The sequence below is a fragment of the Triplophysa dalaica genome, chromosome 8 (assembly GCF_015846415.1).
Source record: "Triplophysa dalaica isolate WHDGS20190420 chromosome 8, ASM1584641v1, whole genome shotgun sequence".
Classification (NCBI taxonomy): domain Eukaryota; kingdom Metazoa; phylum Chordata; class Actinopteri; order Cypriniformes; family Nemacheilidae; genus Triplophysa; species Triplophysa dalaica.
In genome coordinates, this window is record NC_079549.1 from 8,573,391 (window position 1) to 8,600,763 (window position 27,373).

The 27,373-nt window shown below is 36.3% G+C and overlaps 4 protein-coding genes and 1 non-coding gene across 8 annotated transcripts; 2 read left to right on the forward strand and 3 right to left on the reverse strand.

Annotated features, from left to right (window-relative positions):
* Nucleotides 1–235: 235 nt before the first annotated feature.
* On the reverse strand, nucleotides 236–2,043 carry LOC130427080 (hatching enzyme 1.2). The gene is made up of 8 exons (XM_056754113.1): nucleotides 1,856–2,043; nucleotides 1,704–1,749; nucleotides 1,566–1,628; nucleotides 1,342–1,491; nucleotides 1,053–1,170; nucleotides 781–959; nucleotides 620–701; nucleotides 236–525 (listed from the first exon to the last, which is right to left on the reverse strand). Exons 1-8 carry the CDS (start codon nucleotides 1,934–1,936, stop codon nucleotides 393–395), a joined length of 852 nt encoding a protein of 283 aa, XP_056610091.1. The 5' UTR covers nucleotides 1,937–2,043; the 3' UTR covers nucleotides 236–392.
* Nucleotides 2,044–2,130: 87 nt separating this feature from the next.
* Nucleotides 2,131–2,203, reverse strand: trnak-uuu (transfer RNA lysine (anticodon UUU)). Its single transcript has one exon. It is a non-coding gene; the product is annotated as a tRNA-Lys (tRNA).
* A 264-nt stretch (nucleotides 2,204–2,467) lies between these two features.
* si:ch211-167j6.3 (uncharacterized) lies at nucleotides 2,468–3,661 on the forward strand. The gene is made up of 5 exons (XM_056754114.1): nucleotides 2,468–2,660; nucleotides 2,731–2,819; nucleotides 2,976–3,113; nucleotides 3,263–3,402; nucleotides 3,484–3,661. The coding sequence occupies exons 1-5, from the start codon at nucleotides 2,604–2,606 to the stop codon at nucleotides 3,573–3,575; spliced, it is 516 nt and encodes a 171-aa protein (XP_056610092.1). The 5' UTR covers nucleotides 2,468–2,603; the 3' UTR covers nucleotides 3,576–3,661.
* Nucleotides 3,662–5,641: 1,980 nt separating this feature from the next.
* ankzf1 (ankyrin repeat and zinc finger peptidyl tRNA hydrolase 1) lies at nucleotides 5,642–17,010 on the forward strand. 2 transcript variants are annotated; one of them, XM_056754915.1, is made up of 16 exons: nucleotides 5,642–5,908; nucleotides 6,233–6,383; nucleotides 7,948–8,042; nucleotides 8,139–8,241; nucleotides 8,704–8,897; nucleotides 9,262–9,368; nucleotides 9,439–9,592; nucleotides 9,715–9,937; nucleotides 10,025–10,129; nucleotides 10,209–10,367; nucleotides 10,463–10,612; nucleotides 13,995–14,283; nucleotides 14,379–14,490; nucleotides 14,775–14,942; nucleotides 15,620–15,690; nucleotides 16,230–17,010. In XM_056754915.1, the coding sequence occupies exons 2-16, from the start codon at nucleotides 6,260–6,262 to the stop codon at nucleotides 16,351–16,353; spliced, it is 2,178 nt and encodes a 725-aa protein (XP_056610893.1). In that variant the 5' UTR covers nucleotides 5,642–5,908; nucleotides 6,233–6,259; the 3' UTR covers nucleotides 16,354–17,010. The 2 variants fall into 2 exon arrangements, with proteins under 2 accessions (XP_056610893.1, XP_056610894.1); XM_056754916.1 differs by lacking the exon at nucleotides 5,642–5,908 and adding an exon at nucleotides 6,023–6,138.
* On the reverse strand, nucleotides 16,640–25,439 carry glb1l (galactosidase, beta 1-like). Of its 3 annotated transcripts, none has more exons than XM_056754920.1 (16): nucleotides 25,188–25,439; nucleotides 22,782–22,944; nucleotides 21,269–21,419; nucleotides 21,049–21,109; nucleotides 20,881–20,975; nucleotides 20,431–20,611; nucleotides 19,880–19,938; nucleotides 19,676–19,797; nucleotides 19,257–19,297; nucleotides 19,042–19,160; nucleotides 18,860–18,934; nucleotides 18,674–18,763; nucleotides 18,380–18,514; nucleotides 18,013–18,144; nucleotides 17,696–17,923; nucleotides 16,640–17,281 (listed from the first exon to the last, which is right to left on the reverse strand). In XM_056754920.1, exons 2-16 carry the CDS (start codon nucleotides 22,811–22,813, stop codon nucleotides 17,069–17,071), a joined length of 1,734 nt encoding a protein of 577 aa, XP_056610898.1. In that variant the 5' UTR covers nucleotides 22,814–22,944; nucleotides 25,188–25,439; the 3' UTR covers nucleotides 16,640–17,068. The 3 variants fall into 3 exon arrangements, with proteins under 3 accessions (XP_056610898.1, XP_056610897.1, XP_056610896.1); XM_056754919.1 differs by having other exon boundaries at nucleotides 18,401–18,514; nucleotides 22,782–22,948; XM_056754918.1 differs by having other exon boundaries at nucleotides 22,782–22,948.
* Between the last annotated feature and the right edge of the window lie 1,934 nt (nucleotides 25,440–27,373).

Below are 27,373 nucleotides of genomic sequence, written 5' to 3' on the forward strand. Positions count from 1 at the left end.
AGTGTGTCATATTCATCATATTACAATAATAATGTGTAAAAATATGTCCATACTTAATTTTTTTTCCAATAAGATACTGAAAAGACAAATATATTTATGAAGTTTATTAATGTGTGTTACAAGATCATCAAAATATCAGCATAAACAAAGAAAATCAATAAAACATATAATAAAATAAAAATAAAGAAATAAGGTTACACACAAGTAATAAAAAAGGTTAGAAAAGTATTGCTTAATATAACATTTCATCACTATTGTGGCAATCCTCAACAGTTCTACCTTACAAAAATATCAACTAGATAGAAATTATAAAAGAACTTAAAGATTAATTGCAATAATAATGTCAGGTTTTAAAACCTCTGATGAATCATAAGATGTGTATATGGATTATGTTAGACATCACAATTATACAGTTTATTGATCTTCATTTTATCTAAGTCACTGGGCCCAAATCTCTGTCCAATCTTCACATTGCGGTTCCGTTTTGGTATAATGGTAGGACCACCATCCTCAGAGTAGGCATACCTGAAATGATACAACATGCAATACCATAATAATAGTTTATGGTATGTTTACTATATGTATTATTTCCTAACATATGTTATTATTATATCCATACTTTCCAAAATGCATGATAGAGCTGTAGTCATATGGGGTGTCCAAGTTGCTTGTTTTGAACTTTTCGAAATTCCTCAACCTGTCTATATTTAGGAACAGACGAATCACCAAATATTATTATTTTTTTAAATATGAAATTATAACGTTACTTCACTACTTTACCTTTCCATATATTGGACCACACGATGGAGACATACTTGTCCCGGTCGGCTCGTGACTGCTCATGCACAAAGCCCAGGGCATGCATGAGCTCATGGGAGGTGACCCCTGATACAGTACACTCGGGGGACTGTAGAGAAATGGTTTGTCTGCCCCCACGTGCCCCCAGATATGACCAGCATCTGCATATCAATCACTTATCAGTTACCGCTATAACATACATGACCATGTTTAAACAACATTCATTCAGCAAGAAAGAAGCACTATGTTTGTACCCTGATTTGGGCTGAATATCCAGGTAGTCACGCTGGTGTGTTCTTGACACAAAGCGCACACAGGTATCATGTTCAATTAGCGTCATGCCTCTATTAATGTTCTGTATGTCCACATCACCTTTGCAGAGGAGCAAATAAAACAAATGAACAAGCTACAAACATGACGTCCCTGTAGCTCAATTGTAAAGGTTTGAAAACAGAGACATACTGTGACCGAATGTATACCTTAAATGCGCTGCAAAAAGGATAGCAAACTTGTATAAAAAATAATGATACAGTATCTGCTTACTGTACTCGGGAGAAAGTGTGTAAGCAATGTACACGTGTCCATCAACAGACTTGTTCCACAGACAGCTCCTGGCGAAACAACTCCTCTGGCTCCTTCCAGAAACAACTATATCTCCCTCTCTGAGGCTAGTGCCGTCCACAGAAAAGATGCCTACAACAGGTCGGTTTTGATGTTATAAAACGAAACTAGATTTTGTATTTGACTGAAGAATTATACAGGCTTACCTTGATAGTCATTTATGTCTATAATCTCGTCCATGGCAGTTTTATCATTTTCCTCAATGTCATCTGGGAAAAGAGATAAAAGTGTTTAAATCTGATACATTTTTGGTTACAATGTTTAAATAAAAATAGTTGATTTACCTGAGTAACTTCTCTTACTTCTGTTAGCTTCGAAATGTGAAGAATTCTACCAGAGTTTTAAAAATACAAAAGGAACCAATTAAGGAAATATATTACTTATAAATAGGCCTAACACAAACTAAATCATATTGATAATAAGACAGTAATTTTACCTGAACAGGCAATGAAAAACATGCTCCTACAAAGAACAAGAGGATGTTGATAGCCAATGAGTTTCGCATGTCTGCAGACATTTGCTGTCTGATTTCAGGTGGCTGCTTTTAAGTGCTCTTCATCTACTTCCTGTTAGATCACGACTGCTTTAAATAACCAAAATTTGTATTGTTTTAAGCGTGTTGTTTTGCTTGTGCTCTTACGTATAGTTAACAACTGTTTTCATTTGATGATTGCAGTGTTCTGAATTGTTGGTATGTACATAAAATATATTCGCCCGAACAGGGACTTGAACCCTGGACCCTCAGATTAAAAGTCTGATGCTCTACCGACTGAGCTATCCGGGCTCTTGTTAAGTTTACTTTTAGCGGAATTCATAACAATCTGACCCAAACTTATACTAATACTTATACCTGATATATATATATATATATATATATATATATATATATAATAACTTTACTGTTGTTCACGTTTGTGTATCATTCACACACTCAACTACTTTGTTCATTTCATTATCATATGAACATGAATAAAAATGAGCCTAATTCATAAATTATATCAAATTAAGGTCACGTGCGCGTATATTAATAAACGACTCTTTGCACGTGGCTGATGATTTAAGGAACCTTTGATACGTCTCAGATTCTGTTTATCTCGGGGAATTTGTAGTAGGAGTATAAACCTTCGTCGAAGCGTAAAACATCAGGTTTGTCTCTGTGCGCGAATAGTTATTGCACTGTTGTAATGAACACCCCACAAAACACTTTAAACGTCACTTTTAATGACGATAAAGAAATACAGGTGAGTCTTACTACCGCGTGTAAGTATCTTTATCGCTACGTCCACAACTATTGACTTGAATGTTTTCTAGGATTTGTTAAAACAACTCCGTGACGAAAAGACTGAACTTCAATTTACTAAAGATGAGTTGGAGCAAGTAAACAAAGATGTAAAGAAATGGTAAATAATTATTATTACTCGGAGAGAAGATTTAGCATATAATTTGTAAGGACATCATCGGATGACAGCATTTAGTTTTACCCATGAAACTATTTGAAGTTTATCCATAATACTCCAGTATGCCAGAATACATTATTTAAACGGTCTCATTTTCAGTAGAGATGAGATGGACCGGAGGATGATGATGATGGTCCAGATGGATGAAGGCCTGTGGAATTCACTGCTTGAACTGGATTCTGTCATGCAGGAGAAGAAAAGTCTTGTTGATCAGTTACAAGAATTAACTTTGTTTAGGTAAGACCACCCAGCTACATTGCTAAACTGCCAGTCCTCTTTCATCAACAGCAGCATATTAATTCTGTCCCACCAAAATAATTCCCAATGATCACACAGTCTGAAAATAATCCTATTTACTATTCATATACCTATGATTTTTTTTACAGCACCATAGAGTCAAAGCAAGGTCTTCTGAGTGGTTTGCAGAAGCAGGAAAGCAGTCTGTTAGAGCAAGAGTGTAAACTAAACCTCAAGCTTGATCAGCTGAGGAAAGCACTGAAAGATTCTTCTTCAAACAAAGAGGAAGGTACAAATTAAACAAAGTTGAAGATACAACTGGTACTAGTGAATAAAATGATGTATTGATTTAATCTCTCTCAATTTTAAGTTTCACAGGGTGAAAGTCCAATTCATCCAGACTCCTCCAGTCAGAATAAGACCATTGTAAAATCAGTTAGAAAAAGAGGAGGACGGAAGTGAATGTAAACAGAAATTTAAATTATGCTGCATATTTTTTTGTTTTGTAAAATCAAGTCTTAGTAAACTGAATAAAATAAAACCTTGCCTTCTTGTAGGTATGCTGTATTAGGTACAATGATTATATTCAAGATTTAAATGTTTACCAACTGATTCATTTTAAGTTTCATTAGCTAACTGGAAATAAATAATTCTGTTACGTGTACTAAATTGTGTATTTTATTTACAGTTGAAAGAAAAAGTATGTGAACCCTTTGGGTTTACTTGGATTTCTTCATAAATTGGTCATAAAATGTGTTCTGATCTTCATCTAAGTCACAACAATAGAGAAACACAGTCTGCTTAAACTAATACCACACAAACATTATACGTTTCCATGTTTTTATTGAACAAAATAGGTAAACATTCATAGTGCAGGGTGGAAAAAGTATGTGAACCTTTGGGTTTAATAACTGGTTGACCCTCCTTTGGCAGCAATAACCTCAAGCAAACGTTTCCTATAGTTGCAGATCAGACCTGCATAACGGTCAGGAGAAATTTGACCATTCCTCTTTACAAAAGTGTTTCAGTTCAGCAATATTCTTGGGATGTCTGGTGTGAATCGCTCTCTTGAGGTCATGCCACAGCATCTCAATCGGGTTGAGGTCAGGACTCTGACTGGGCCACTCCAGAAGGCGTATTTTCTTCTGTTGAAGCCATTCTTCAACATTTCATCGTTCCACAGAATGTTTTGCCAGTAGTGCTGTGGAACATCCAGGTGCTCTTTTGCAAACTTCAAACGTGCTGCAATGTTTTTTTTGGACAGCAGTGGCTTCCTCCGTGGTGTCTTCCCATGAAGTCCATTCTTGTTTAATGTTTTCCTTATTGTAGATTTGTCAACAAAATGTTAGCATGTGCCAGAGATTTCTGTAAGTGTTTAGCTGACATTCTAGGATTCTTCTTCACCTCATTGAGCATTCTGCGCTGTGCTCTTGCAGTCATCTTTACAGGATGACCATGCCTGGGGAGTGTAGCAACAGTGCTGAACTTTCTCCATTTGTAGACAATCTGTCTCACCGTGGCAAATGGACATCAAGGCTTTTAGATATACTTTTGTAGCCCTTTCCAGCTTTATGTAAGTCAACAATTCCTGATCGTAGGTCTTCTGAGAGCTCTTTTGTGCGAGGCATGGTTAACATCACACAACACTTCTTCAGAACAGCAAACTCAAAACTGGTGTGTTTTTTATTGGACAGGCCAACTTTAATCAACACATACAATCTCATCACATTGATTGGACCCCAGGTTGGCTGACTCCTGGCTCCAATTAGCTCTTGGAGAAGTCATTAGCCTAGGGTTTCAAATACTTTTTCCACCCTGCACTATGAATGTTTACATGTTGTGTTCAATGAAAACACGAAAACGTATATAATGTTTGTGCGGTATTAGTTTAAGCAGACTGTGTTTCTCTATTGTTGTGACTTAGATGAAGATCAGAACACATTTTATGACCAATTTATGGAGAAATCCAAGTAAGCCCAAAGGGTTCACATACTTTTTCTTTCAACTGTAATAATGAACAAAGGAAGTTAAATCATGAGAGTAGATGTTTTACATGAATCAGTCAATATTACTTTATTTAGATCAGGGATTTTAAAACGTTTGTCAACCGAACCCCTTTGTCCTAAATCATTTACTTAAAGTATCTAAGATTTAGGCCTTACCCCCCTGGATGAAGTAAATGTTTAAATAATTTAATAATGTTTAACTTAAAAAATATTATAAATATTTGTATTAGTAGTATTTTTGTTGTATTAGTATCACTATTGTTATGTCTAAACATTTCTTGCAATGTACATTTTTTAAAGTAATGAAACTTGTAGACTTGTAGTCACAAAAAGCCAGTATACCTCACGAACCCCCTGCAATTCCTCCGTTACCCACAAGGAGATCGTGAACTCCAGTTTTTGACTATCGGTGTGTACCAAACGGGATATATCGTCCTCCGAAGGGCCCTTCGGGAAAGGGACACCATACGGAACGTCACTCCAAATAAAGTGAAAATGACGTTGTTTTTATTGCTCCTTTTGTCAAGTGAATTTTAAACAGACAAATTAAGAGATACAATTGGGTTTCCCCTCTAGAGTTTACACATGAAGAGCTTTACTCTTCGAAGGGAGTGGGGCATAGGGATGATCACTTCGAAAGGGAACGCAGGGTATGTAAACGTTTGCGCTTTTCGTACTTTCTGACACTAGTCAGCCACCGTGGAGAACAAACACGTGCTTAATCTTAAAGAATGCTCTACTAAGTAGGATAAAAAATATAAACAAACAGAGATCCATGATACTGCCAAGGTAAGTCAGTGCATGTATGATCTATTGGGTATTTAAAAGATACATATATCATCATTTGAAGCAATATCTTAGCATATATGACGTGTAAACTTCGCTATGTGCTAGGGAAGTAGCTGTTAGATTGACAGTTCTTACATTACTCCAGGTTCATAAGGGGTTACGGTTGATTATGGTTGTTTAGAGAGTAAATTTCGCGATTTTGTTACGTGTTGTGGAAAAACCTACTACAGGTCATCTATTTGTTGGAACTAAGTTGAGTATATCAAAGTATGCCCACCAGTCGTGTTCATGTTTAACTTGCAGTTACATTTTTATTTTATTCAGGTGATGTTGGAGGTGTGTGTTTAAGTGATGGCGTCACCGGAGTTGCGATGTGTGTTTGAACTGTGTGTAGATCAGAATGTCATAGCGGGGCTGAGAGAGGTGTCAGGACCGCTCGCTCAGCACGAACTTCCTCAGCCCTCAGTCATTGAAGGTAAGATACTGTCCCAGTCAGGTGTATATTTATAACATCACCTATAAAACATGAATAGGCTGACAAATGACAGTAATGTTACATACAGATGGGTAAATTAGGGCCATATCACTTTTAGTTACCTAAATTTGTTTAATAGTGATATATTTGTCCACCTAAATTACTATTGTATTTATAGGGTCAATGACCTGAAACTCATTTTTTGTGTGTCCATGTGATTTAATTACATTTAAAAGGGTTGCAATTTCAAAATAAATTCCCAAATTACTTGCATGCATTCTCTTTTCTAAAGACCAAGACTGAAGTTCTGGTTAAATTTATTTTGACCGAATATTTGGGGAATGATTGCGGAACTGTCTATGTGGTGTAACCGTAAAAAGTGATACCAAAAATATTGTTTAAAAAAGGTGAAGTTCTCACTAAAACACCATATAAACTTACTTGGCATAATCTTACATTAGTCAAATTTAATAGTAAATAAACGTAAATGGAACTCCATTATTCTAAATATTACAATTAATTTGGGGAATAATGTAAGTCAAGTGAAATATGAAATGTCGAGGTGGTGTAACCACCATTCAAGGAGCAATTTAATAACATTGTACAAGATGACAGGAAATGAGATCACAGAGAAGAACACCAGGCGCTGTTCAAAAGTATCGGATTGTATCAAATCTTAAAAATGTGTTGTTCAAATGCAAAAAAAATGGTTTGAGAATTTGACTAGATAACAAAATCATTTAAGTGTTAGAACTGAAAACTCCCTTGTTACTGAGATTACATCTGTTATTGACACCAGGCCCAGCGAACGCCAGGTTCTGGAATGCACCTATCTAGTTGAACACCGCCTCCACAGAAAAATATCAAAAACTACTTCTCTTGCCTCCCCACTGGTTCACGCATGACAATTCTGGAATAACACAAGTGACGCGGAAACAGATATCAATAAATAAACATGCCTTTAGAGATAGCTAAATAATTTTCCATCCCTGGTCGTGGAAAATACAGCCGCTGCATAACCTTCCTTCGGATTCCGATACTTGGAATGCCTGGTTAAAGTTTATTTTTAAAGACGTTCCAGCTAATGTGGGAAAAACATGCGGCGTTTGTTCGTTTAATTTCTCCAAGGATTCCTTCGTGAACAAGGCACTGGATTTGTGGAAAGACTAAAATTACAAAGCAGCCATCAATATTGTATCCGATAGGAATGGTGCAGCAATCTTATGTTAGTAAAACATTTTTGTACTATGCGTCACTATGCTTTGTTAGAGATTGCTTGATGTGTCCTGAGCACCATTCGCACAAGATTAGTATTACCTGGGGGCCTCTAGTCATTTGTATTAATTGCAGAGGTTGTATGTGATCTTAAGCTCGTGTGAATCGGCATCTCTGTGATTTGGTGGGCTCATATATAATTTTTCAAGTTTTTATCCACCGTTTGCGAATAATGAAGGCTGTTTTGAAGTGTTTTGGTATTATTTCGGGTGCTGGGTGATATCCATAAGTTACCAGGACTCATAAAGAAATGAAATGTTAATACTCCCTGTACAATGTTTAATGGCAGATGGACTTTCAAGAAGGACTGGCTCGTCCGGTGAAGTTTCGGACAAGATGTTCTGCTCGGCTTGTCAGTGTCCTTTCGATAGTCGAGAAGAGCAGGTATGAATGGAAAAGCAGGAGTGATTTAAATACACAAACTTTATCTCCCAATTTAAAATATACAGTTCTTTGAAATGTAAATGTATAATGTTTTAGATGGAGCACTACAAACTAGACTGGCATCGGTTTAACCTGAGACAGCGTCTGGAAGGAAGATCAGCTGTCACGGTGGATGAGTTTGAGAAGAAAACTGGCACTGGTAGGAATGCTCATGATCTCACTGACAACTAGAAATTTGGTATCATTAAGAGTTTAACGGTATTACTACTCCTATCGATACTGCATTGGTGAGGTACTTCAACGGTATTCTTATCTGTACTTTTTGATATAAAAATAAACAGATTAGTAACATAATTAACAACATATAAATATTTTAAATAAAAAATTTACAACAAAAGAAATCATATTTTTTATAAGTTCTTCCTTAATCCTTGGGGCATCAAGATAAGACATAGATAGGGCAAGCAGTCAAAAACAGTACACATTTTTTTCAGAGCACCAAAAGCAGAACCGATAAGGGCGGAGCTTAACAATGCTCCGGACTTTTATAACTTTGCCTCGGGGTTGTATAATACCGGGTTTCATTACCCATATCTACCGACAACTCTCTTGTATCTCTTAGTGTAATCTTGTCCGTCTGTCTGTTTTTTTATGTCAACAGGAGATATATCAAGCATTTCAGGTTCAGATTCAGAGAGTGAGAATGAGATTCTTGCAGATGATATGACCTCTGAGGGAACAGCTGAGACTCTGGACACAGATCAGTCCCTTTGTCGGTTGTCTTCTAAAGTAGCCTTTCAGAACTTGGAGGGACAGTACCTAACATTGTATCGCTGTGTTCTGCAGAGCAAGAGAGTGAGTAAACAGCATTTGCTAAAAGAAATCTAAAAACCATCAATTTTGTTAGATTGCACATTTTGTTTAATAAAATGAGGAAATCTCCAAAAATGTTGCAACCTCCTTTTTTTCTTTTTATTGCATCTCTGCACCTTTCTCTTAATATTATTTGGTAAAAAAAATTATACAGACTTGAAAATATTGGCAAGTCTATGGTAGCCATATCTGAGCAAAAATATTGCCTTACACGACCCGATGAAAATATATTATGTATGTATTTTCACAAATATAATATGTATATTGCACGTCTGTACTAATTGATTTTTAATGTTGTTATTTATCCTTGTAGTCTCATGTACTTTTTTGTTATGTTCATATTTAGGACAGTGAAGAAGAATTGGTTTCATCTTTACAAAAGATATCGCACAACACTGTTTGGGTCATCTTGATGACTGGTGGGGGACACTTTGCTGGAGCTGTTTTTAAGGGGTCAGTTAAAATTGTATATGCACAGACAGTTCATTTAATAATTTTCTAAACTAATTTGTGTAACGTCCAGGAAAGAGATTCTGCAGCATAAGACGTTTCATCGGTACACTGTGAGAGCAAAAAGAGGGACTGCGCAGGGACTGAGGGACTCTCAGAATCGCAGTCACACACCCAAATCTGCAGGGGCCGCCCTCCGGCGCTATAACGAGGCTGCACTGGTGAAGGTACATTCTCTTTTTCGAAATGACATGCTTTGATTTATTTACTTTGTTATTTTACTTTAATAAAACGTATGCTTAGAAGTTATGAGTATTGTGATATTGAAATATACGCCTTTTGTCACAAGGATATTCATGATCTACTGGAAAGCTGGGCTGAGTTTTTAGAGGAGGCAAGTGCCATCTTTCTACGAGCGCCAAGTTACAACAAGACCATATTTTTTGGAGGTCGAGGAGCACCAATGGACAAAACAGACCAGAGGGTCCGGATACTTCCTTTCGCCACGCGCAGAGCCACGTTTAGTGAAATAAAACGAGCCTTTGATCTGCTCTCAACTCTACATATTTATCGTACGTTTAAACTTTTGAGACTTCATATTTTTACAGTGTGTTTGTCTATTACTATTTCATAACTTTTTTGTGTCTGCTCAATTTCAGATAAAGACGCTGACATGTCCAGTATTCTCAGTTTGTCGAAGAAAGTGTGGAAGAGAAAAAAAACTAAACCTATTAGTCAAACCATGCCTGAGCCAAACACAAATGGTATGTCTGAATGCATGAGTTTGTTTTATGAAGATGCCCTTTTTCTGATGTGTTCATTTTTGGACTGTTTTGTGGTCAGTGCCTGTTAAAGCTGAAGAGGTAGAGGAAAGAAGTTCAGATGAGGAAGACTCAGGAGTGTTGGAGACAGTGGAGGTGACGCTGGGAACCCTGGACCTCCGAGAATACGAAGTCCAGCCTAATAAGAAGAAAAGAAAGAAATGGAAAGAGAAAAGAGAAAGTAATCTAGAGGCTTCATGTTTTATGAACTAAAAATGAGAGCATAATAAGGTTTCATGAACAATATCATAACCATGTTGTTGTTTGCGCGTCAAGCCCCAAGCAGCAGAGAAATAACAGAAGCAAAAGCTGATGATTTAACGGTGGAAGATGCAGAACCCGAAGGTGAAAATGATCCTAAAGAGACACAGACGAGGTCGAAAACCAAAAGTAGACCTAAAGGCAAAAAACGTCAGCCTGAAGAAGGTGAATATATTAAACATTTACACCAACCTGAGTATAAAACAGAGCTTTAAGCAGGGCTTGACATTAAGCATTGTCATGTTGTTGTACTTTGGAGAAGTAAATCTGTCATTCACTTGGAAGTCGGCGAAGATAAAAAATGACATTTAATATGCTTATTAAATGACATTTAATAGCTATTAAAATGACATTGATTAGCTATTAAAATGACATTTAATAGCTTGATTCTAAGCGTTTTACCTAGTGTCCGCTGCGGCCTCCTGAATTTGGTTAAAATAATAACAATGTATTTTATTTAATGGTGCCTTTCAAAACACCCAAGGTCACCTCACAAACAGGCAAAGAATAACATTAAAGTACAAATCACTGCACAAGACAGAAAAGCAGGACAGCTAAAATATCTCGCAAGAGAAATTGAAGATGACGATCTGAGAACATGAGAAGGGGTGTAAACGTGAAGAAGTTTAGTAAGATATTGGGGTACAAGATTATTGAGTGCCTTTTAAGTAAGTAACAGAATCTTAAAATGTGTGAATAAGAATTTCTGTATAGTTGGTTGAGAGAGAAGTACGAAGACGGTCAAAATTATGTAGGTGGAAATATGCATATGAAATATTAATTTGAGTTTCAAAGGATAGTGTGCTATCCATGATAAAACCCAGCTTTTAACCTGTGAGGAAGGATGGATTGCATTATTGTCAGTGTGCAGGAGAAAATATTAGATTTAGACAAAACAGATCTAGTACCAATGAGTAGGGCCTCAGTTTTGTCACAATTTAATTTATAGAAATTAGCTGAAAGCCAATCTTTAGTTTCAACTAGTCAACTGGACAGACATGGTGGGTAAAAAGAACCAGTGGGTTTAGCAGACAGGTACAATTGGATGTCGTCCGGATAACAGTGAAAATGAAAACCATGCTTCATTAAAATGTAACCAAGAGGGAGTATATATATAGACATAATGAACAAGAGTGGGGACAAAACAGAACCTAAGGGAACACCAGTGTTGACTGTAGATGTTCTTGATCTGAAACTTTTTAATTGAACGAGCTGAGTCCAACCGGAAAGATATGACCTAAACCAAGACATCAGCCCGTGGTTTCTTAAGTATAGGAGTAATAATAGCAGATTTAAGAGAAGAGGGTAAATAACCAGTGAAGAGTGGACTGTTTTCGTAATCAATGGCGATAGGACCGGTAAACAAACTTTTACTAAAGAAGTTGGTAGGGGGTCGAGCTGACAGGTTGAAGTTTTAGATTTACTTATCAAACATATTATCTCTGTTGTAGTTGGTAGTGTAAAGGTAGTTATACTCTCCATGATTGCTATAGAACAAAGCCAAGCAGTAATTATTATTAGTGTCAGGGCTGCACATTCACCTTTATGCACATAGCACTGGCGCTGCAGAGGTTTAAGGTTTTGTGGCACAGGCCAAACAGTTGTAGCGCAAGTATAAAATGACTGTTGTCATCATAAGAAAAATAAAAGTGCAGTTCATCACATGAATAAGCAGGTAACTGACAAATGACATTAATGTTACATACAGATGGATAAATTATACATAATTTTTTAGATTACCTAAATTTGTTAAAGTTCTGTCTTTTACTTTTTTGTACTATAGTATTTATGTGGACTAATATACCACTATTGTATAGTATTTACTATAGTAAACTGCTGTAAAATCCCTATATACCAGGGGTATTCAATGAAAGTTCCAAGAGGTCCGATCTTTATATTTTTCTGTACTTGCATAGTTTGCGCAGACCCGCTTAACTTTATAACTGTATAAAGAAGAAGCTTTTCTGTACAGCTCGCATTTTATAAAGAAGACGCACCTTACTTTATAAATCTTTTAATGAATATAACATCAGAGTAAGAATACAATCAAGCCTCACTTTATAACTCTGAAGCTCGCGCTTTACAGATGGCTGCATGGATAACTGCCCAGCTCTCACTGTTTAAAAATGTGCCAGACGTGCCTCACTTTAAAACAACGTAAAACAACTTAGGGCAATAGCCATCGTCCGATGCTTATTTGGTAAACATTGTCCAACCCTACAGAAGACCCCTTTTTTGTTTGAAAACGGGGTTGAGTTTCTATGTAGAACGAACAAAAACAGAGACTAAGCGCGCGTGGTTGCCAACAATCTCTTACTGATGGGGTCGTCTGTATCATTGCGTTTGCTTCCCTGATTCATTAAGTCATGTCATATGAGCAATTGAGCTACCTTAAGCTGACAATGACCAGCCTCGCAAGGACAGCGTAAACAACAGGCTTGTTTAACTTCACGGTGACATTACAGCAATGCGAGAGAGAATCGAGAGCCGTATGCTTTTAAAAAGGTCACTGAGTACTGTGATGTCACCTGTCGATCGGTCTGAGTGTCGTCAGGTGAAATCAAACTAGCCTAATGACATGGATTACCTCATTTTACTTTATCCACACAAAGACTTCTTTGCTTTTCCTCGCCATCCCGCTCATTTTGTACTTGTCAGTTCCTGATTAGTGACCAACTGTCATCAACAACAAACTTTTGTATGCCCATAAAATAGTTTATATTTGTTTGGACAGCGTGTCTGAATGGTCATGTGACATGCGTTTTCAGTAGTTTAGTGTAAATGCAGATTTTTTCTAGAACACATGTGGAAATGGCAGAATAAACGTACGACAACGGGTTAATGTCAACAGCACCTTAGTGTGTGTGTGATAGCTAAACTCAAACAGTAAAATGCTTGTGAATTAAAACTCTGAGCAACTCTGGAGATGGCGTTCATGTGTTTATATCCTCATTAAGTGCAGACGCAGACAAATCCACAAGTGTGACACGTCTAGCACATTAAACTGTGTACTTCCTTCATTCAGACATACAGAACAGCCAGATGACATATTTAAAAAACAGGATTCCACGTCCGAGAGTCTGCATCTAGTTATATGGATTAAATGCAGCCGGAAAACTCGCATAATAGACAAACTAAGTAAAAAAGCGTTGTGCCATTGATTAATGTCACACACAAACAAACACACTTCACACAAACACTTAGCTCTGTCTAATGCTCCTGACCAAATGAATAGCACGTGAGCTATACTGGCTATTTTATTCCTATCACAGACAGAGTTTTATTTTACTTGTCTGGTCGGGCAAGTTAAATTCTCTCTCATTTGCCCATTCAAGAAACATTAATCTAGAGCCCTGCTTTCCTGTAGCTCAGTGGTAAGAGCATTCCATTAACAACGCAAGGCTGTGGGTTCGATCCCAAGCGATTGCACATACCTATGTAAAAATGTTTAGGATAATGTATAGGATAATGCAATGTAAGTCGCTTTGGATAAAGTAGAAATGGGACTTTAAAGGATAATAATCATATACATTAACTTTCTTTTTAGATGAAGTGGATGACTCGTGGGAATACAGTTTGAGGGATGCGCTGTATACAGCCTGTAAAACTGGGGATATCAAAACCTTGTGCACACTTATGCAGCTTACAGAAAATCAGGAGAAAGGAATTGAGAGGGACACTCGAGAGAAATCTACCTCAGACACCACCAATGTTTCATGCCTTCTCAACAAGCCCATAGACTCAGCGGGCTTCACTCTACTACACGTGGCATCTGCAGCTGCACAGAAATCTGTCATCAGACTGTTATTGGATGCAGGGAGTGATCCAGCAAAAAAGTATGCACATGTAGAATTGAAGTTAAGATAAAGCTACTACATGATATTTCATGAGACCTGAGGATCTTTCGATAGTAAATAGAGGTTTTTTTCAGGGATAAGAAAGGACAGACTCCATATGTCGTCGCTCCCGAAAAAGATACCCGAAGCATTTTCAGAAAATACATGGCTGAGCACCCTCATAAGTATGACTACACTAAAGCACAGGTACATCTTTATATTTTTTAGTATTAGTTATAAACAAACCTTTAATTTAATGGCATAAGCCTAATGTTGGACACACCTTTGCTATTCTTGACTATTATCTTTACACCATTTTAAATGGTGGATAAAACTAAATGGTAGTATGGAAATTGTGTAGTAATCGAAAATGTTACGTTGTAAATTTTACCCTTTTTGCACATGAATTCTCTCAACAAACTTCATAAGATTTTCCAAGGAAATGTTTTTAAGATCATTGCTGTATATTTTATTCTTGATTGTGTTTTAAGGTTCCAGCACCACTGACTGAAGAAATAGAATCTAAAAAGGCTGAGAAGAAGAAAGCCCAAAAAGCAGCACGGAAACAAAAGGAGAAAGAACAGAAAGAAGAGAAACTTAAGAAACAGCAGGACGAGGAAGAAAAGAAAAGATTCACAGCACTCAGTGACAGAGAGAAGGTCTGAATCAATCTTAGTTATTCATTATAGAGTACCTCAGAGTTGACGATTTGCAGGCCTGTGCTGGCACAAAGAAAAACCTGCACAGTGGCTGTATAAACGCATTATAAACTGTTAAGCACCATGTTATTAATGCTTCATTGGATAGTGTGTTGCATGAAAATATTTTTATTGCAGAGGGCTCTATTCTTTATTTTATACCACAGCAGATGGTCTTTTAAGGGCTCTGCATACTACATTCAAAATCGAAAATCTGGTCCAAACAACAATTTGTTTTAATAGTTTGACGCTGCAAAGCAAACAGAACTCTCCGGGAAAGTTTGCTTTGGCCGTTAAACACCCAAGAGCCACCATTGGTTCATGGTCATTGCGTAATAGGTAGGTGTGCTCTGATGCTCCGTCCTCTTTGTCGTGAGAAACTTACCGGCTTCATGCAGGAGAAGGTCAGAGATGTAATTACATCAGAACAGAAAATGTCAAGATAAGACATAAGTCACAAGGTTACAACTTCATTCTGTTCTTGGTCAAGCGCGAGAGGGGTTTTCCAATAGTGCTTTCACCACTGCCATTGGCAGTAGGAACAAAAGGAAATAGAACCTCTTCCCTGAGGTACTCTTTTGTATTTCTGTTTTGTGAGTGATCTGTTGTCATTGGCTTATGTTTATGATGTCACACAGCGAGCTCTGGCTGCAGAGAGGAGATTAGCTCAACATATGGCCGGAACTGGAGAAATTCTTACCAACATCAGGTATTATCGTTTACTTGGAAAATTTAAATCTCAGAATGTACTCGCCCTCATGCCATCCTAGCTGAATATTACTTACTTTTTTAGGTTAACATGAGTAAGTGGTTTGTTAATAAGTGTTTTCTAAAGAAAAAGGATAGGTTTGTGAAAGAAAATGTTTCATATTTCTGATCTTATTTAGCAAATAAAAAAAAACAAGACAAGCACATATAAGCACTCATTGAAAATATGGCAACGATATATCTTACCCCATGGGTATTTTGGGTCTGGTAACAAAATATTATGATTTGTTATCCCAAAACTGAGAATTTATAATTTCCCCACTCATAGTGCATCCAAAAATTTAAATTATTTTATCTCCCTCTCATGTCATTGCTAACCTGTTTGACTTATTTCAATTGTTTACCTCATTTTTAAGTCACTAAGGATAAAAGCTAAATTACTAAATGTTAATGTAGAATACAACATTTAGTTATTAATAAATTCTGTTTTAGAAAATATTTGTTGGTTGTACTGAAACACGGGTGTTATTGTTTCTGTAGGAGGTGTTTTCAGTGTGGCGAGTCCTTGCTGGGGAAGATTCCCTTCCAGTATCTGGAATATTCGTTCTGCACACCTCGCTGTGTCCAAACCCACCGCAAAGCCAACGCTGCCGCCCGGCCCTAACCTCTCACCATCTGTGATCTGTGAACGAACTGACTTTTTTATAATCTATAACATCATGACAGAATGAATGCCGGGAATTGGAGCAGAGAAAGATTATTAAAAACATCATTACTATTGAGAGCAAAATGGACGACAGATACATTTGAATTAATGGTGTTGTGAGTCTAGTTCCTATAATTCACATTAAAACATTAATCTCTATGAATTTTATTTATCTTAATAAAATGAATGCTGAAGCACTGGAAAAATTGAAATCACAGTTTTGTTAAATTATGGGAGACAAATATCAGGTTGTTACGCTTTTTATTTTTTTGTGGCTACAGCTTTTATGGACTGTATACATGATATTTAAAACCTGTTTTGTCAGTAATTGTTTCCAAACCAGCAAGAATTTCGACAAAAGGAACAAGTAGCAAAGTTAACAAGAGAAAACAAATCTTAAACCAACTTTGCAGTTGATTTTTTCAAAATATCTTGCATCATGATATTGTGATATAATTCATCTTATTTGAAGCAAATTTCGGTCACACTAAAACAAGCTGCTTTTGTGTGATTTCCTGAGCCATCAACAGACCAGTATACCGTGCTAAATATTGAGTCATATGACACAAACCACAGTGTTTTATGATGGCTTATAAAGAGAACATTTTAACCTTCTTTCAGTTGTTTGTAGTCATGCTACATTGAAGAGTGGACGAGGCTTTCCAGTTCAAAACTAGTGTTCTGAGGTCTTCTGTCCAGTGTTGTCCAGTTGAGGTCGATCCATAAACAGAATTCTGCCATGTGATGGAGCTCTTTCAAGCTCCAGTACTGTGATGTTGTTTGGCTGAGTGGCACTAAGGAAAGGTCCGGGGACATACAGTGTCTGCTGGGGACCCCTCTGGGGCCAATACCTTCCCAGGTTTACACCGTTTACCCACACCTGACCCTGAGAGGCAAAAAGAATTTCATGTACAATGGCATGTAAGTCCCCCTGTGTTCGATAATGTTATCCCTTAAAACAAATCTTTAAACAAAAAAATTACATATTTAAAAGTTTATTCCTTTGAAAATATTTTTCATGCCTTAAAATAGCTTGAATTTAACTCTACATCTCAGCTTCATTAAGTATAAGCAGATACATGAATATGCAAATTAGTCCCGCCTCCACTCATTTGCACTTGGCTACAGAAGCTGCTAACACTAAAGGTGGAACTGAAAGTGAGAGCTGACACTTAAGTGCACTTAAGTGCTTGTCTTAAAACATATTAAAACCACCTCGTAAACATTAAAAACTTGATTTTCACCACAGTGGGCTTTAAAGGTTATTCCATTACATATACATTGTAAACTACAGCCTCACCTTAGTCCATCCATTAAGTTTTAAAAAAGAGTCCCATTCTAGGCCTTTGGTCTTTAAGGTTCCTGAGTAGATAATTGGTCCATCTCCTGGTTCCAGCTCTGGACCTGGTGGAATCTCTGAGTGATCTGACTGTAGCCAGCCACTGCCTACTGCAGTATTAATGTCTAACGGGTAGATTAACCAATCATCAAGGACATCATTACCAAGGATGAGGTTGCCCAGGAGACCCTAAAAATAATAGAAGAGACATGGTGTATAAATAAAAAACCTATCTTTGGTAGGTTATTCTAAACAATGCTGTCTTTAACATCACTCGCCTTATTATCATTGATATAAGTTCCAAAATTAACCCTGCCCATGTTTTCCACAAGAATGTCCAACTGATCTCCTTGTCTTCCAGTAACATTCATCACCAGTGTAGTGTCCCTCTCCATGAACCCCTGGTACATCTGCTCACAAACAAGCTCACTTTTAGTCTAAATGTATTTTTCCGGCCAATGTCTTTAGAAAACAATTAAAAACGTTAATATAATTAGTTTGCCACAAGTTGATTATAAAATCATCTTAGTGTGTCTGGCAGTATATGAACAAATCAGTTTAACAAAATAAAACTGAAGTAGCAATGCATTTTCAGGTATGTACATTGTTAACGACTGACCATGGCGAACCAATACATTGCGTCACCTTAACAAGTGGTCTGCTCACCCCATTCACAGAGACGTATGCACGGTCACGGATGCCATTGAGGGGCGAGATGAGAGGGGTTGGCTCAGGAACATTCCGTGGCAGTGTTGTTCGGTAAAGCATGAAGCCATAGTACTACATAGAGATGATATGAGAAGACCCTTGTTTTATCCCTGAATCATGACCAGCCTAAATTATCCACAGTACATCTGAAGCCATTTGATAAAAATCAACATTGTCCGGTATATTATTATAACTTATAATTGAATTTCTGCATTGTATTAAATGTCTTACCTGTTTAACCTCTTCAAAAGTTAAAGGATATTGAGATCGAACTGGACCCTGGGGTGACAGTGTATCCAACAAGCTACTAATGTAACCAACCTATAAAAGTAATTAAAATCAGATGAAATATTTGATGTTTTTTGTTTGTATTGATAATAAATCATGCAATTAAGCAGGAGATTTTAATATCCGCACCTTTAGTAGAGTCACAAAACCGTAAGCTAGCTTTGGGGTGGCTGGTGGCATTGGACCAACAGGGATATCACGAAACTAAAAAAATAAAATTATATTACATAAGAACGAAAGGGGTGGGCCCTTAAGTAAATCAATATCTTAAGTAATACAAATGTATATAATACTACTAAGTATATACACACAGTCTTAATAACGTCTCTAATTGCAAGCAGTTTGTCTGTAGGATCTCCCGCCTCTGATAAAGGTGAATTATAATCATAACTGGTCACCACAGAACGGAATCTGGTATCATAATCGGCACCTATACAAGATAAAATTACAATCGCAAATTCAAATAACTGAAACATCACATATTGTAATTAATATGGGAACAGGTGCACTGAGATAGCAGATTTACCATTCCAGTAACCAAAGTTGGTTCCTCCCTCAAACATGTACCTGAAATGAAAAAAGAAAGTTAATGTGGAGCTGCATAGGTTGATAACATTAGTTGCTTGTTGGATGCACTGTAACCCCAGGGTCCAGCTCAAATTCTATATCCTTTAACTTTTGAAGAGGTTAAACAGGTAAGAAATTTAATACAATGTAAAAATAAAATTATAAGTTATAATACAGCACAATGTAGATTTTTATCAAATGACATAAGATGTGCTGTAGATATTTTAGGCTGAGACGCTGGTCTTGATTCAGAGATAAAAACAGGTCTGATCTCATGTTATGTCAACTCTATGTAGTACTATTAGAAGTACAAAATGGCTTTTAATATTAATCATAAGCATTTTGGTATTATTTATATTATGGGAATCGTTTTCTTACATGTTGACACTGGCACCCATGGCTAACATTTCTCCCAGCATTTGGCTCACTTTCTCATTGTCCACAGAAGCATGTTTGTCTCCCCAGTGATCCAACCAACCCGTGTAGAACTCAGAATTAACCTGAAATATACAAAGACGAAACCTGAATTATGTGCAGAGCCTGTATCTCAAACTCATGAAAAAGATACATGTTTGTTCTTACCAGTGGACCTTTAGGTTCAAATCTTCTTTGTCGATTAAAGGCTGTAGTGATATTGGTGTCTGAAGGAAAAAAGTAATTATGACAGCACATACAGCCTGATGTTTAATTGTCTCAAATGCACAAAATGGGGATTGAAATGTACAGACACAATATTTTCTACACACATGCATTTATAAAATAATAAAACATGAACTTTTTTAACAACATACTTTTGTAAATAATTAAATATATTATAAGATTAACACCATAATACATTCTAATTGTATGACTGTATATTTATTTTAATACATTCCATACTTTTCTCATACATACTTCCTTATTTTATTATAATGCTGATATTGATTAATTCTGATTAATTATAAGTAGAAAAGTGCAAATATCAGTTTTAAAAAGTTGATCAAACTCTCTCTACACACAAATCATTGTTTGCACATAGTCATGCATTGTCTGGTTCATGACCAATGCATAACAACATATAGAGGCTGGATGTGCATCAGACAGACAGCTACAATGTCTTTTCATTATACTGGCCACTGCAGCAGTTGTTTTACCTGTCCCAAAGTCTATAGTAGCGTACAGGCCCTCGAGTGTACCACAGATCATCTCTTTGTCTGTGTTTCCATCGGTAGTAAAGAGGATGATGTCCTCTCCCAGGAACAAACGGAACAGAGTGTGAAGATGCCGCATATAGTTGTAATCACAAGCAAAGTAACTGCCGTATTCATTCTCTACCTAATAGAGACAACAAATGTACAAAATATACACTTGAACACTTTTAAAGTTAATTAGTAGTAAGTAGTAATTAACTTTCAGCATAATATAAATGCTTCTTCCTGTGTCATTGATTTGCACCAGATTTTAATTCAGGTAAAAACTTTAAATTTGGGTTACATAATCTCCACAGTTTGTTACAAAAATATTATAGATTTAAACCCCATTGAGGAGCTTCGGGTACTGGGCAAAGTTTGATTTCCTATTTTAAAGTTGACTCAAAATTGTACCTGAATACTGATAATATTTCCTCCGTTCTGATAAAGCCACGGTTTTATTTTAGTAAGCAGGACAGCCAACCAGTCGCTCACTGCCTGTAAATACTCTGAAAGACACAAATGCTGGAATTAAAAACTTGACCCTACGTGATATCAAGTCTCATACAGAATAACATGTACCTGTGTCAGCTGAACGGAGGATAATGTTTGGTTTGTGTAGCAACCAGGCAGGCAAACCTCCCTATTGTACAAAAATGAATCACAATTTAGACTACCATATAAATAGCAATTATTCAATAGCAATGTTTAGTTTTAAAAAGTACATGTTATACACAATAACATGTGTTTAATGACTAGTATTATGGATGAAATTCTAGTCTAAACAGATGAAATAACACACCATTTCCCATTCTGCACAGATGTAGGGCCCTGGCCGCAGGATGACTAACAGCCCTGTCTGGTTGGCCAGGTTCAAGAAGTACTCCAGATCTCGGTCTCCTACAAAGTTAAACGTCCCCTGTATAGTCTCATGGAAGTTCCACGGCACATAACTTCAATAAAAAAAAATGACACGTTAGCAGGCAACATGTTTAACATGAGTGTGTATTTATCTGAAACAAAAATGTGGTAGGGTCAATGACGTGACATTCATTTTTTTTGTGTCCCTGTGATTTAATTACATTTAAAAGGGTTCAAATAAAATAAAAATTGCAGATTACTTGCATTCTACTTGGGGAATCATGTGAGTCAAGTCAAATTCATGAAATGTCAAGGTTGTGTTACCACCTTTCAAGGAGCAATTTTTTTGATTTGTGCAAGATGACATGTGACAGGAAATTCAAAAACAGAGAAGAACCCCTGGTGATGCTAACTTCTGCAAGCCAAGGTTAAAATTACTTTTAAATCTGAGATAATTTGACATTATGGTCAGGTATTCTAAGGTTTACATGTCAAATGACCCCAGGAATATATCAATGATTCATCATTATTATAAAAATGAGTATTCACTTAAAAAATATATTTTGAAATATTCCAACAAAAGTCATATTTCTTTACATAGGTGTCAATTAATGCCTGTCAAATTTGATTTATGCCAATCAAATTTAGACTGTAACGTGTAACTGTTTACACCTTCGGAATTGTATCAAACCTTTCTGTTAGGGGGCAATTTTGTCAAATATGATTAGTTAACGATGCTAATTAAAGATGAAAAATAAACTATTATTTGTTATCATTTATAAGTGTTCCGTGTGTTTATTCTTTGAGAAAGTTATGGTCTATCCACAACATCAGAATTGAAGCTCTAAAAGTGCAAGATAAATAATGATAAATAAGATAAATATGTTGCTCAGCATTAAATTAAATATTTAGCATTTATGCATATTTCTATTTCATTCATTATAACGTTTAAGCTATATATAATAATATAATATACACATACATGATTTAATAATGTAGCATTGAACCACTGCAGACACATGGACTATTTTAATGATGTTTTTATACTTAACGTTATGTGCTTTGAGTGTATCTTGCATTGATTTCTATGCAGGGAGTCAGAAAATATAATTATATTAAAGGAAAATTAATGTGTAATAAAAGAGAAGCATCTAGTTTACTGTATAAATATGGTTTTTAGCCATCAGTTATTTTTATATGTATCTTTACATTCCATCTAGGTGGATAAAATATTTAATATTTCTCATTCTTTGGCAGTTAGACATTTGACATTTTCAGGTACCTTCGGTCTTAACTTTTATAAAAAATGGTGCAAAGGTTATTTTTTTATTACACAAAATCAACATAAATACACTAACTTCATTTTAAAATAACTGATGCATGCTATTAAATCCAGATTTTAAAGGATTTACTCATTTTGCCAACCGAATTGCCACTGACCAAGTTTCACTTACACCTGTATAGCATTGAGTCCAGTCATGTACATCTTGAGCAGTCTGTCCTTCCAGTAATCCCGAGGGATGCGGGAATAGTGGATGCTTCCTGAGATGTACTGGAATGGTTTTCCATCCTTTCGGAAGCAGTTGTTCTCATAATCAATGGAAAATGAGCGCGAATCTGCCTTGGAACAGCAAACTCATGCAAGTTATTTTTGGGATTTTTAGTTGAAGCATTTAAACTGTGTTGAAATTATTTATGCAATTATAAATAAAACCATATACAGTATAAACATATACTATTGGGTCATTCCGTGTCAGATCAACCACATTTTTATCAGATGTAAATTTTCACAACCTCTGACATGTTCATCAGTTTTCAAGCATGTTTAGGGTCTCAAAAATGTGGTTCATTTTGAAGATTATAACAAACGGAGCAAGTCCTCACATCATTGGTGCTCGGCAGCAATAATCAAAAACATCCCTTTATTCAAATTATCCAAAAGAAATAAATAAACTATTCAGAGCAAGGTAATGTGCCTCAACCCGATCATTTTTAATAGTAACTCAGTGCCAAAAAAACTCTGAAATGATTTTGTTCAATGCAGTTGTTTTGATATTTGTTCTTCAGACATTCCTTTTAAAAGAAACGAAGGACCAGATTTTTTTTAAATGACCCACATTTGGGTTTTGATGGCTGAAAATGTGTACATTTAACAGTTCTCATATTTAGATCCCCTTATCTCAAGGACTGATTCTTAACAGGCTTTAAAAATGTAGTTCCAAAAATAAAGGTGAGTCAAAGACAAGAATCTAAACGGACAATAAGTTATCTCTAAAGGTTCTGGAGTTACATGCACATTTTATAAAAATATAACAAAAAAATGCCCTTTCTTCATTTTTGAGCTGTCACCATTGGCATAAAATGCACCAGAATTTACTTACCAATATACACTCACCTAAAGGATTATTAGGAACAACAACTATTCAATTTCTCATTAATGCAATTATGGGGGTGGTGTAATGGTGTGGGGGATGTTTTCTTGGCACACTTTAGGGCCCTTAGTGCCAATTGGGCATTGTTTAAATGCCACGGCCTACCTGACCATTGTTTCTGACCATGTCCATCCCTTTATGACCACCAACCTCTGATGGCTACTTCCAGCAGGATAATGCACCATGTCACAAAGCTCGAATCATTTCAAATTGGTTTCTTGAACATGACAATGAGTTCACTGTACTAAAATGGCCCCCACAGTCACCAGATCTCAACCCAATAGAGCATCTTTGGGATGTGGTGGAACGGGAGCTTCGTGCATCCCACAAATCTCCATCAACTGCAAGATGCTATCCTATCAATATGGGCCAACATTTCTAAAGAATGCTTTCGGTACCTTGTTGAATCAATGCCACGTAGAATTAAGGCAGTTCTAAAGGTGAAAGGGTGTCAAACACAGTATTAGTATGGTGTTCCTAATAATCCTTTAGGTGAGTGTATATCTGTGTAAAAATAAAATTATGATGCTGGTATATTTCACATGTCATTTTTAACCCCCTCTAATATGACTCCAAATTTCAGCTGAAATGTATAAATGAATGGCTTACTTAATACTTAACTGTTGATCTGTGGCATTTAAAACCCCTGACCTGGCACAGCCCTTTTGAGCCTACACATGAAAACGCACTGTTGGCACAAAAATGGCTGCAACTCATGAATTCTTTGGAATACAGACCTACGAATGGTCTCGTTTGAAAGATAAGATTATTGATGAAAATATATATTTTTTAAACTTTAATAAAACAAAAGTAATTATGTTATGTTTATTGCACTAAAATAATTATCTTTTCTTTAATATATATTCTTATTCAAGTGTTGTATTCAATTTGGTCTTGATACACAAGTTTCCGAGTTTTTAGCTGTTCTACCATCAAAAGCCACAAGGGGCCCCCATAAACTACCATTGGTTTTAACACTGAATCTGTAATTTTAGATTACTTTTCAAATTAACATACACGCTTAAAAAATACAAAAGCACAGGAACATGTAAACAAAACAAGAAATTTGTATGTAACTATATTTTTGTAACTACATAAATTATATATATATATATGAGTTGACACGGAATTGACCCTATTGCACAGCTTTATAAAGGTGTCACACCTGATTTCCCACATCCTGAATTTCAATTATTTTTCAGTAATCCTTTAGGTTTATTGTTTTCATAACTTTTCCTGCACTAAATGTCACATTGTTAAAATTGTATGTTAAAAATGAACACGTCACATGAAGTTGAGTTTGCCACACTGTATAACGTGAGCTGCGGTATACCGTATATATGGCAGACAATTCAAAACAGGTACTTCCCAGAACATAAAATACTTTTAGAACAAACAAGCTTATTTAACTCTAAAACAGGTACTTACCAGCACATAAGATTCTGTCAGAACAAACAAGCTTATTAAAACGAAAGGAACGTGTGAATTCATCTTTATATCAAACAGGTCGATAAATTAAACTCTTCCGCTTTGCGTCATCATAGACGCGCGTGATTGTAACGTGTTAAGAAATACCTCAACTGTTCAATGTTTCCGTGCTATAATATTGCAAAAAGCGGTCCGCTCATTTTGTTGCATGAACTTGCAGCTTTTCTTCTCTTTACAAACGACGATCATGTGATTTAGTCGGTTTGATATTAAACTGGGTCCTAAAGTCCGTCTAAACAAGGTTCCTTCACCTTTTTTAAATGTTTACATACTGCAAATGGACTATTCCATTATAAGCAAAATCAAAAGTTAATTTAAATAAGGCTCTTAGTTGATTTTTATCGTTTGTTTACGACTAACATGATATAATTAATGATTACATAGTTTGCACGGGTCGTGTTTTCAGACAAAGAAGCCAGCAAAGGACTGACCTTTTTAACATTCTCATTTTGGCAGTAAAATCACAAAAACTCAGTTCATCCAGTAATTTAATCCTTATTTCTGCATTATTTTATAATGTACATTTGATTAAAACTTGTGTATAAACAACATTTTTGTAAAAATATATTAGTAACAAAACAAAGATAAACAGCAGTTTTGTTTCTCTCAATTAACACAAACGCTCAAAAAAGTTTCTGTTTCAACCATTAAGAGTCACTACAGGATAACAGAAAGTAGTCCCAGCGCATTCATTTACACTCTCTCCAGCGACCTCTAGGTGTAAGAGGATGTATAGTTATCAATTAAATGTGTGTTTAAGACCCCGTTGTCATTGCATTTATGTTGTAAATGTGATTTTTATTTGTATTTGATTGAAGTTACAGTACTTATTACAAAGAATGAAGCTTAATATCCTCATTTACACAAACCAACAGTTGTCAGCACTCAGCACTGTGCAAATGTATATTTCCGCCTGTTTCTTCAAAGCTTTAATTAGGACAGGTGGGCTGTTGAAACGGCTTGTCACCAAATATTACTTGTGCTTATTGTGAATGTTTACTGGACCCAGACAAACAGCGGCTGGGCCAGTCATGTTGACACATACACACCATGGCCATTGTCTCCCACCATCTGCCTAGCACCAGAGTGTAGGAGAATTCAAAGACAATACAAAGAGGTTGTTCTTGAAAGGAAAACAGATGCTATGGATTACAGATTGCTGTGCTGTGTAAGGTAAATTACCCGAATTGGGGGGAATAGCAAGTCTTTCTGTTTTTAAAAGCATTCTTTTAAAAATTCTCAAGACTAATGGTGTGAGGTAGCAATGTGTTCATTACCCAGCTGAGCTGAGTAAGAAAATACACGTCTCCTGTGTTACGATAACACACACAGACGCATGTGAACATAAAACATCACCACCAAGATATTGTGTGAACATGTTCCTGACAAAAGTGAAATCTATGATCATTTATTCCTCCCCATGTAAATTAAAATCTGCATATTTTAAGAAGCTTCTGATTATTTGTGCTTGCAAATGGAGGTCAACGGGTGTCAGTGTTGTTTGGTTTCCAATATTCCTCAAAATAAATTATTTTGTGTAATGCACAAGAAAGTAATGCTGGTTTGGAATGACATGAGGGTGTTTTCATGCTATTTTAAGGATATTAATATGGCCATATTTGCAAACTTTTAGAGATACTATCAGTAATAAATCCAACAGGGGTCGGTCATGTCCTTGGTCTGATCGGCCAACTTCTGTTGTTTTCCCTTGTGTCTTTGTGGTGACAGTTTCCCTTGTGGACATCTCTACCTCGCCCCTCCTCGTGATCCCAATTATTACCTTGTTAGACTTTCTCTGGCTGCACGTTTAGTTCTCACCTGACACTTGTTAGCAATAACATTCTCCCCTATTTTAGCTCCCTGTGTAATCTTGTCCTTTGTCAGCTCGTTGCGTGTTTAATGTACCATTTTGACCTCTTAATATCTCTCTAGTCTAGTCTAGTCTAGTCTAGTCACAGTCACAGTCTCAGTCTCAGTCTCAGTCTTGTCTCAGCCTAGTTTCAGCCTAGTTAATTTAACATGATTCAGGTCCCTCGCTACTATTTTGTCTTAGACTCCAACGCTATAGCTTGCTTTGGTTTCCCCCCACTGTAATCAATCTACTTGCCACACGACTCTCCTGCCAA

Bases quoted from the DNA above. Each gene is read 5' to 3' on its own strand.
- LOC130427080 (XM_056754113.1), bottom strand. From the start codon at position 1,936: ATGTCTGCAGACATGCGAAACTCATTGGCTATCAACATCCTCTTGTTC. The intron at 1,629-1,703 runs GTAAATCAACTA...CTCTTTTCCCAG, and splicing joins AAGTAAGAGAAGTTACTCAG to ATGACATTGAGGAAAATGAT. The intron at 526-619 runs GTATGGATATAA...GTATCATTTCAG, and splicing joins TCTATCATGCATTTTGGAAA to GTATGCCTACTCTGAGGATG.
- glb1l (XM_056754918.1), bottom strand. From the start codon at position 25,250: ATGAATTCACACGTTCCTTTCGTTTTAATAAGCTTGTTTGTTCTGACA. The intron at 22,949-25,187 runs GTAAGTACCTGT...TGCTGTTCCAAG, and splicing joins TGACAGAATCTTATGTGCTG to GCAGATTCGCGCTCATTTTC. The intron at 17,282-17,695 runs GTGAGGCTGTAG...TTTGCCTCTCAG, and splicing joins AACTTAATGGATGGACTAAG to GGTCAGGTGTGGGTAAACGG.
- si:ch211-167j6.3 (XM_056754114.1), top strand. From the start codon at position 2,604: ATGAACACCCCACAAAACACTTTAAACGTCACTTTTAATGACGATAAA. The intron at 3,114-3,262 runs GTAAGACCACCC...TTTTTTTTACAG, and splicing joins CAAGAATTAACTTTGTTTAG to CACCATAGAGTCAAAGCAAG. The intron at 3,403-3,483 runs GTACAAATTAAA...CTCAATTTTAAG, and splicing joins TTCTTCAAACAAAGAGGAAG to TTTCACAGGGTGAAAGTCCA.
- ankzf1 (XM_056754915.1), top strand. From the start codon at position 6,260: ATGGCGTCACCGGAGTTGCGATGTGTGTTTGAACTGTGTGTAGATCAG. The intron at 14,491-14,774 runs GTACATCTTTAT...TTGTGTTTTAAG, and splicing joins ATGACTACACTAAAGCACAG to GTTCCAGCACCACTGACTGA. The intron at 15,691-16,229 runs GTATTATCGTTT...TTGTTTCTGTAG, and splicing joins GAAATTCTTACCAACATCAG to GAGGTGTTTTCAGTGTGGCG.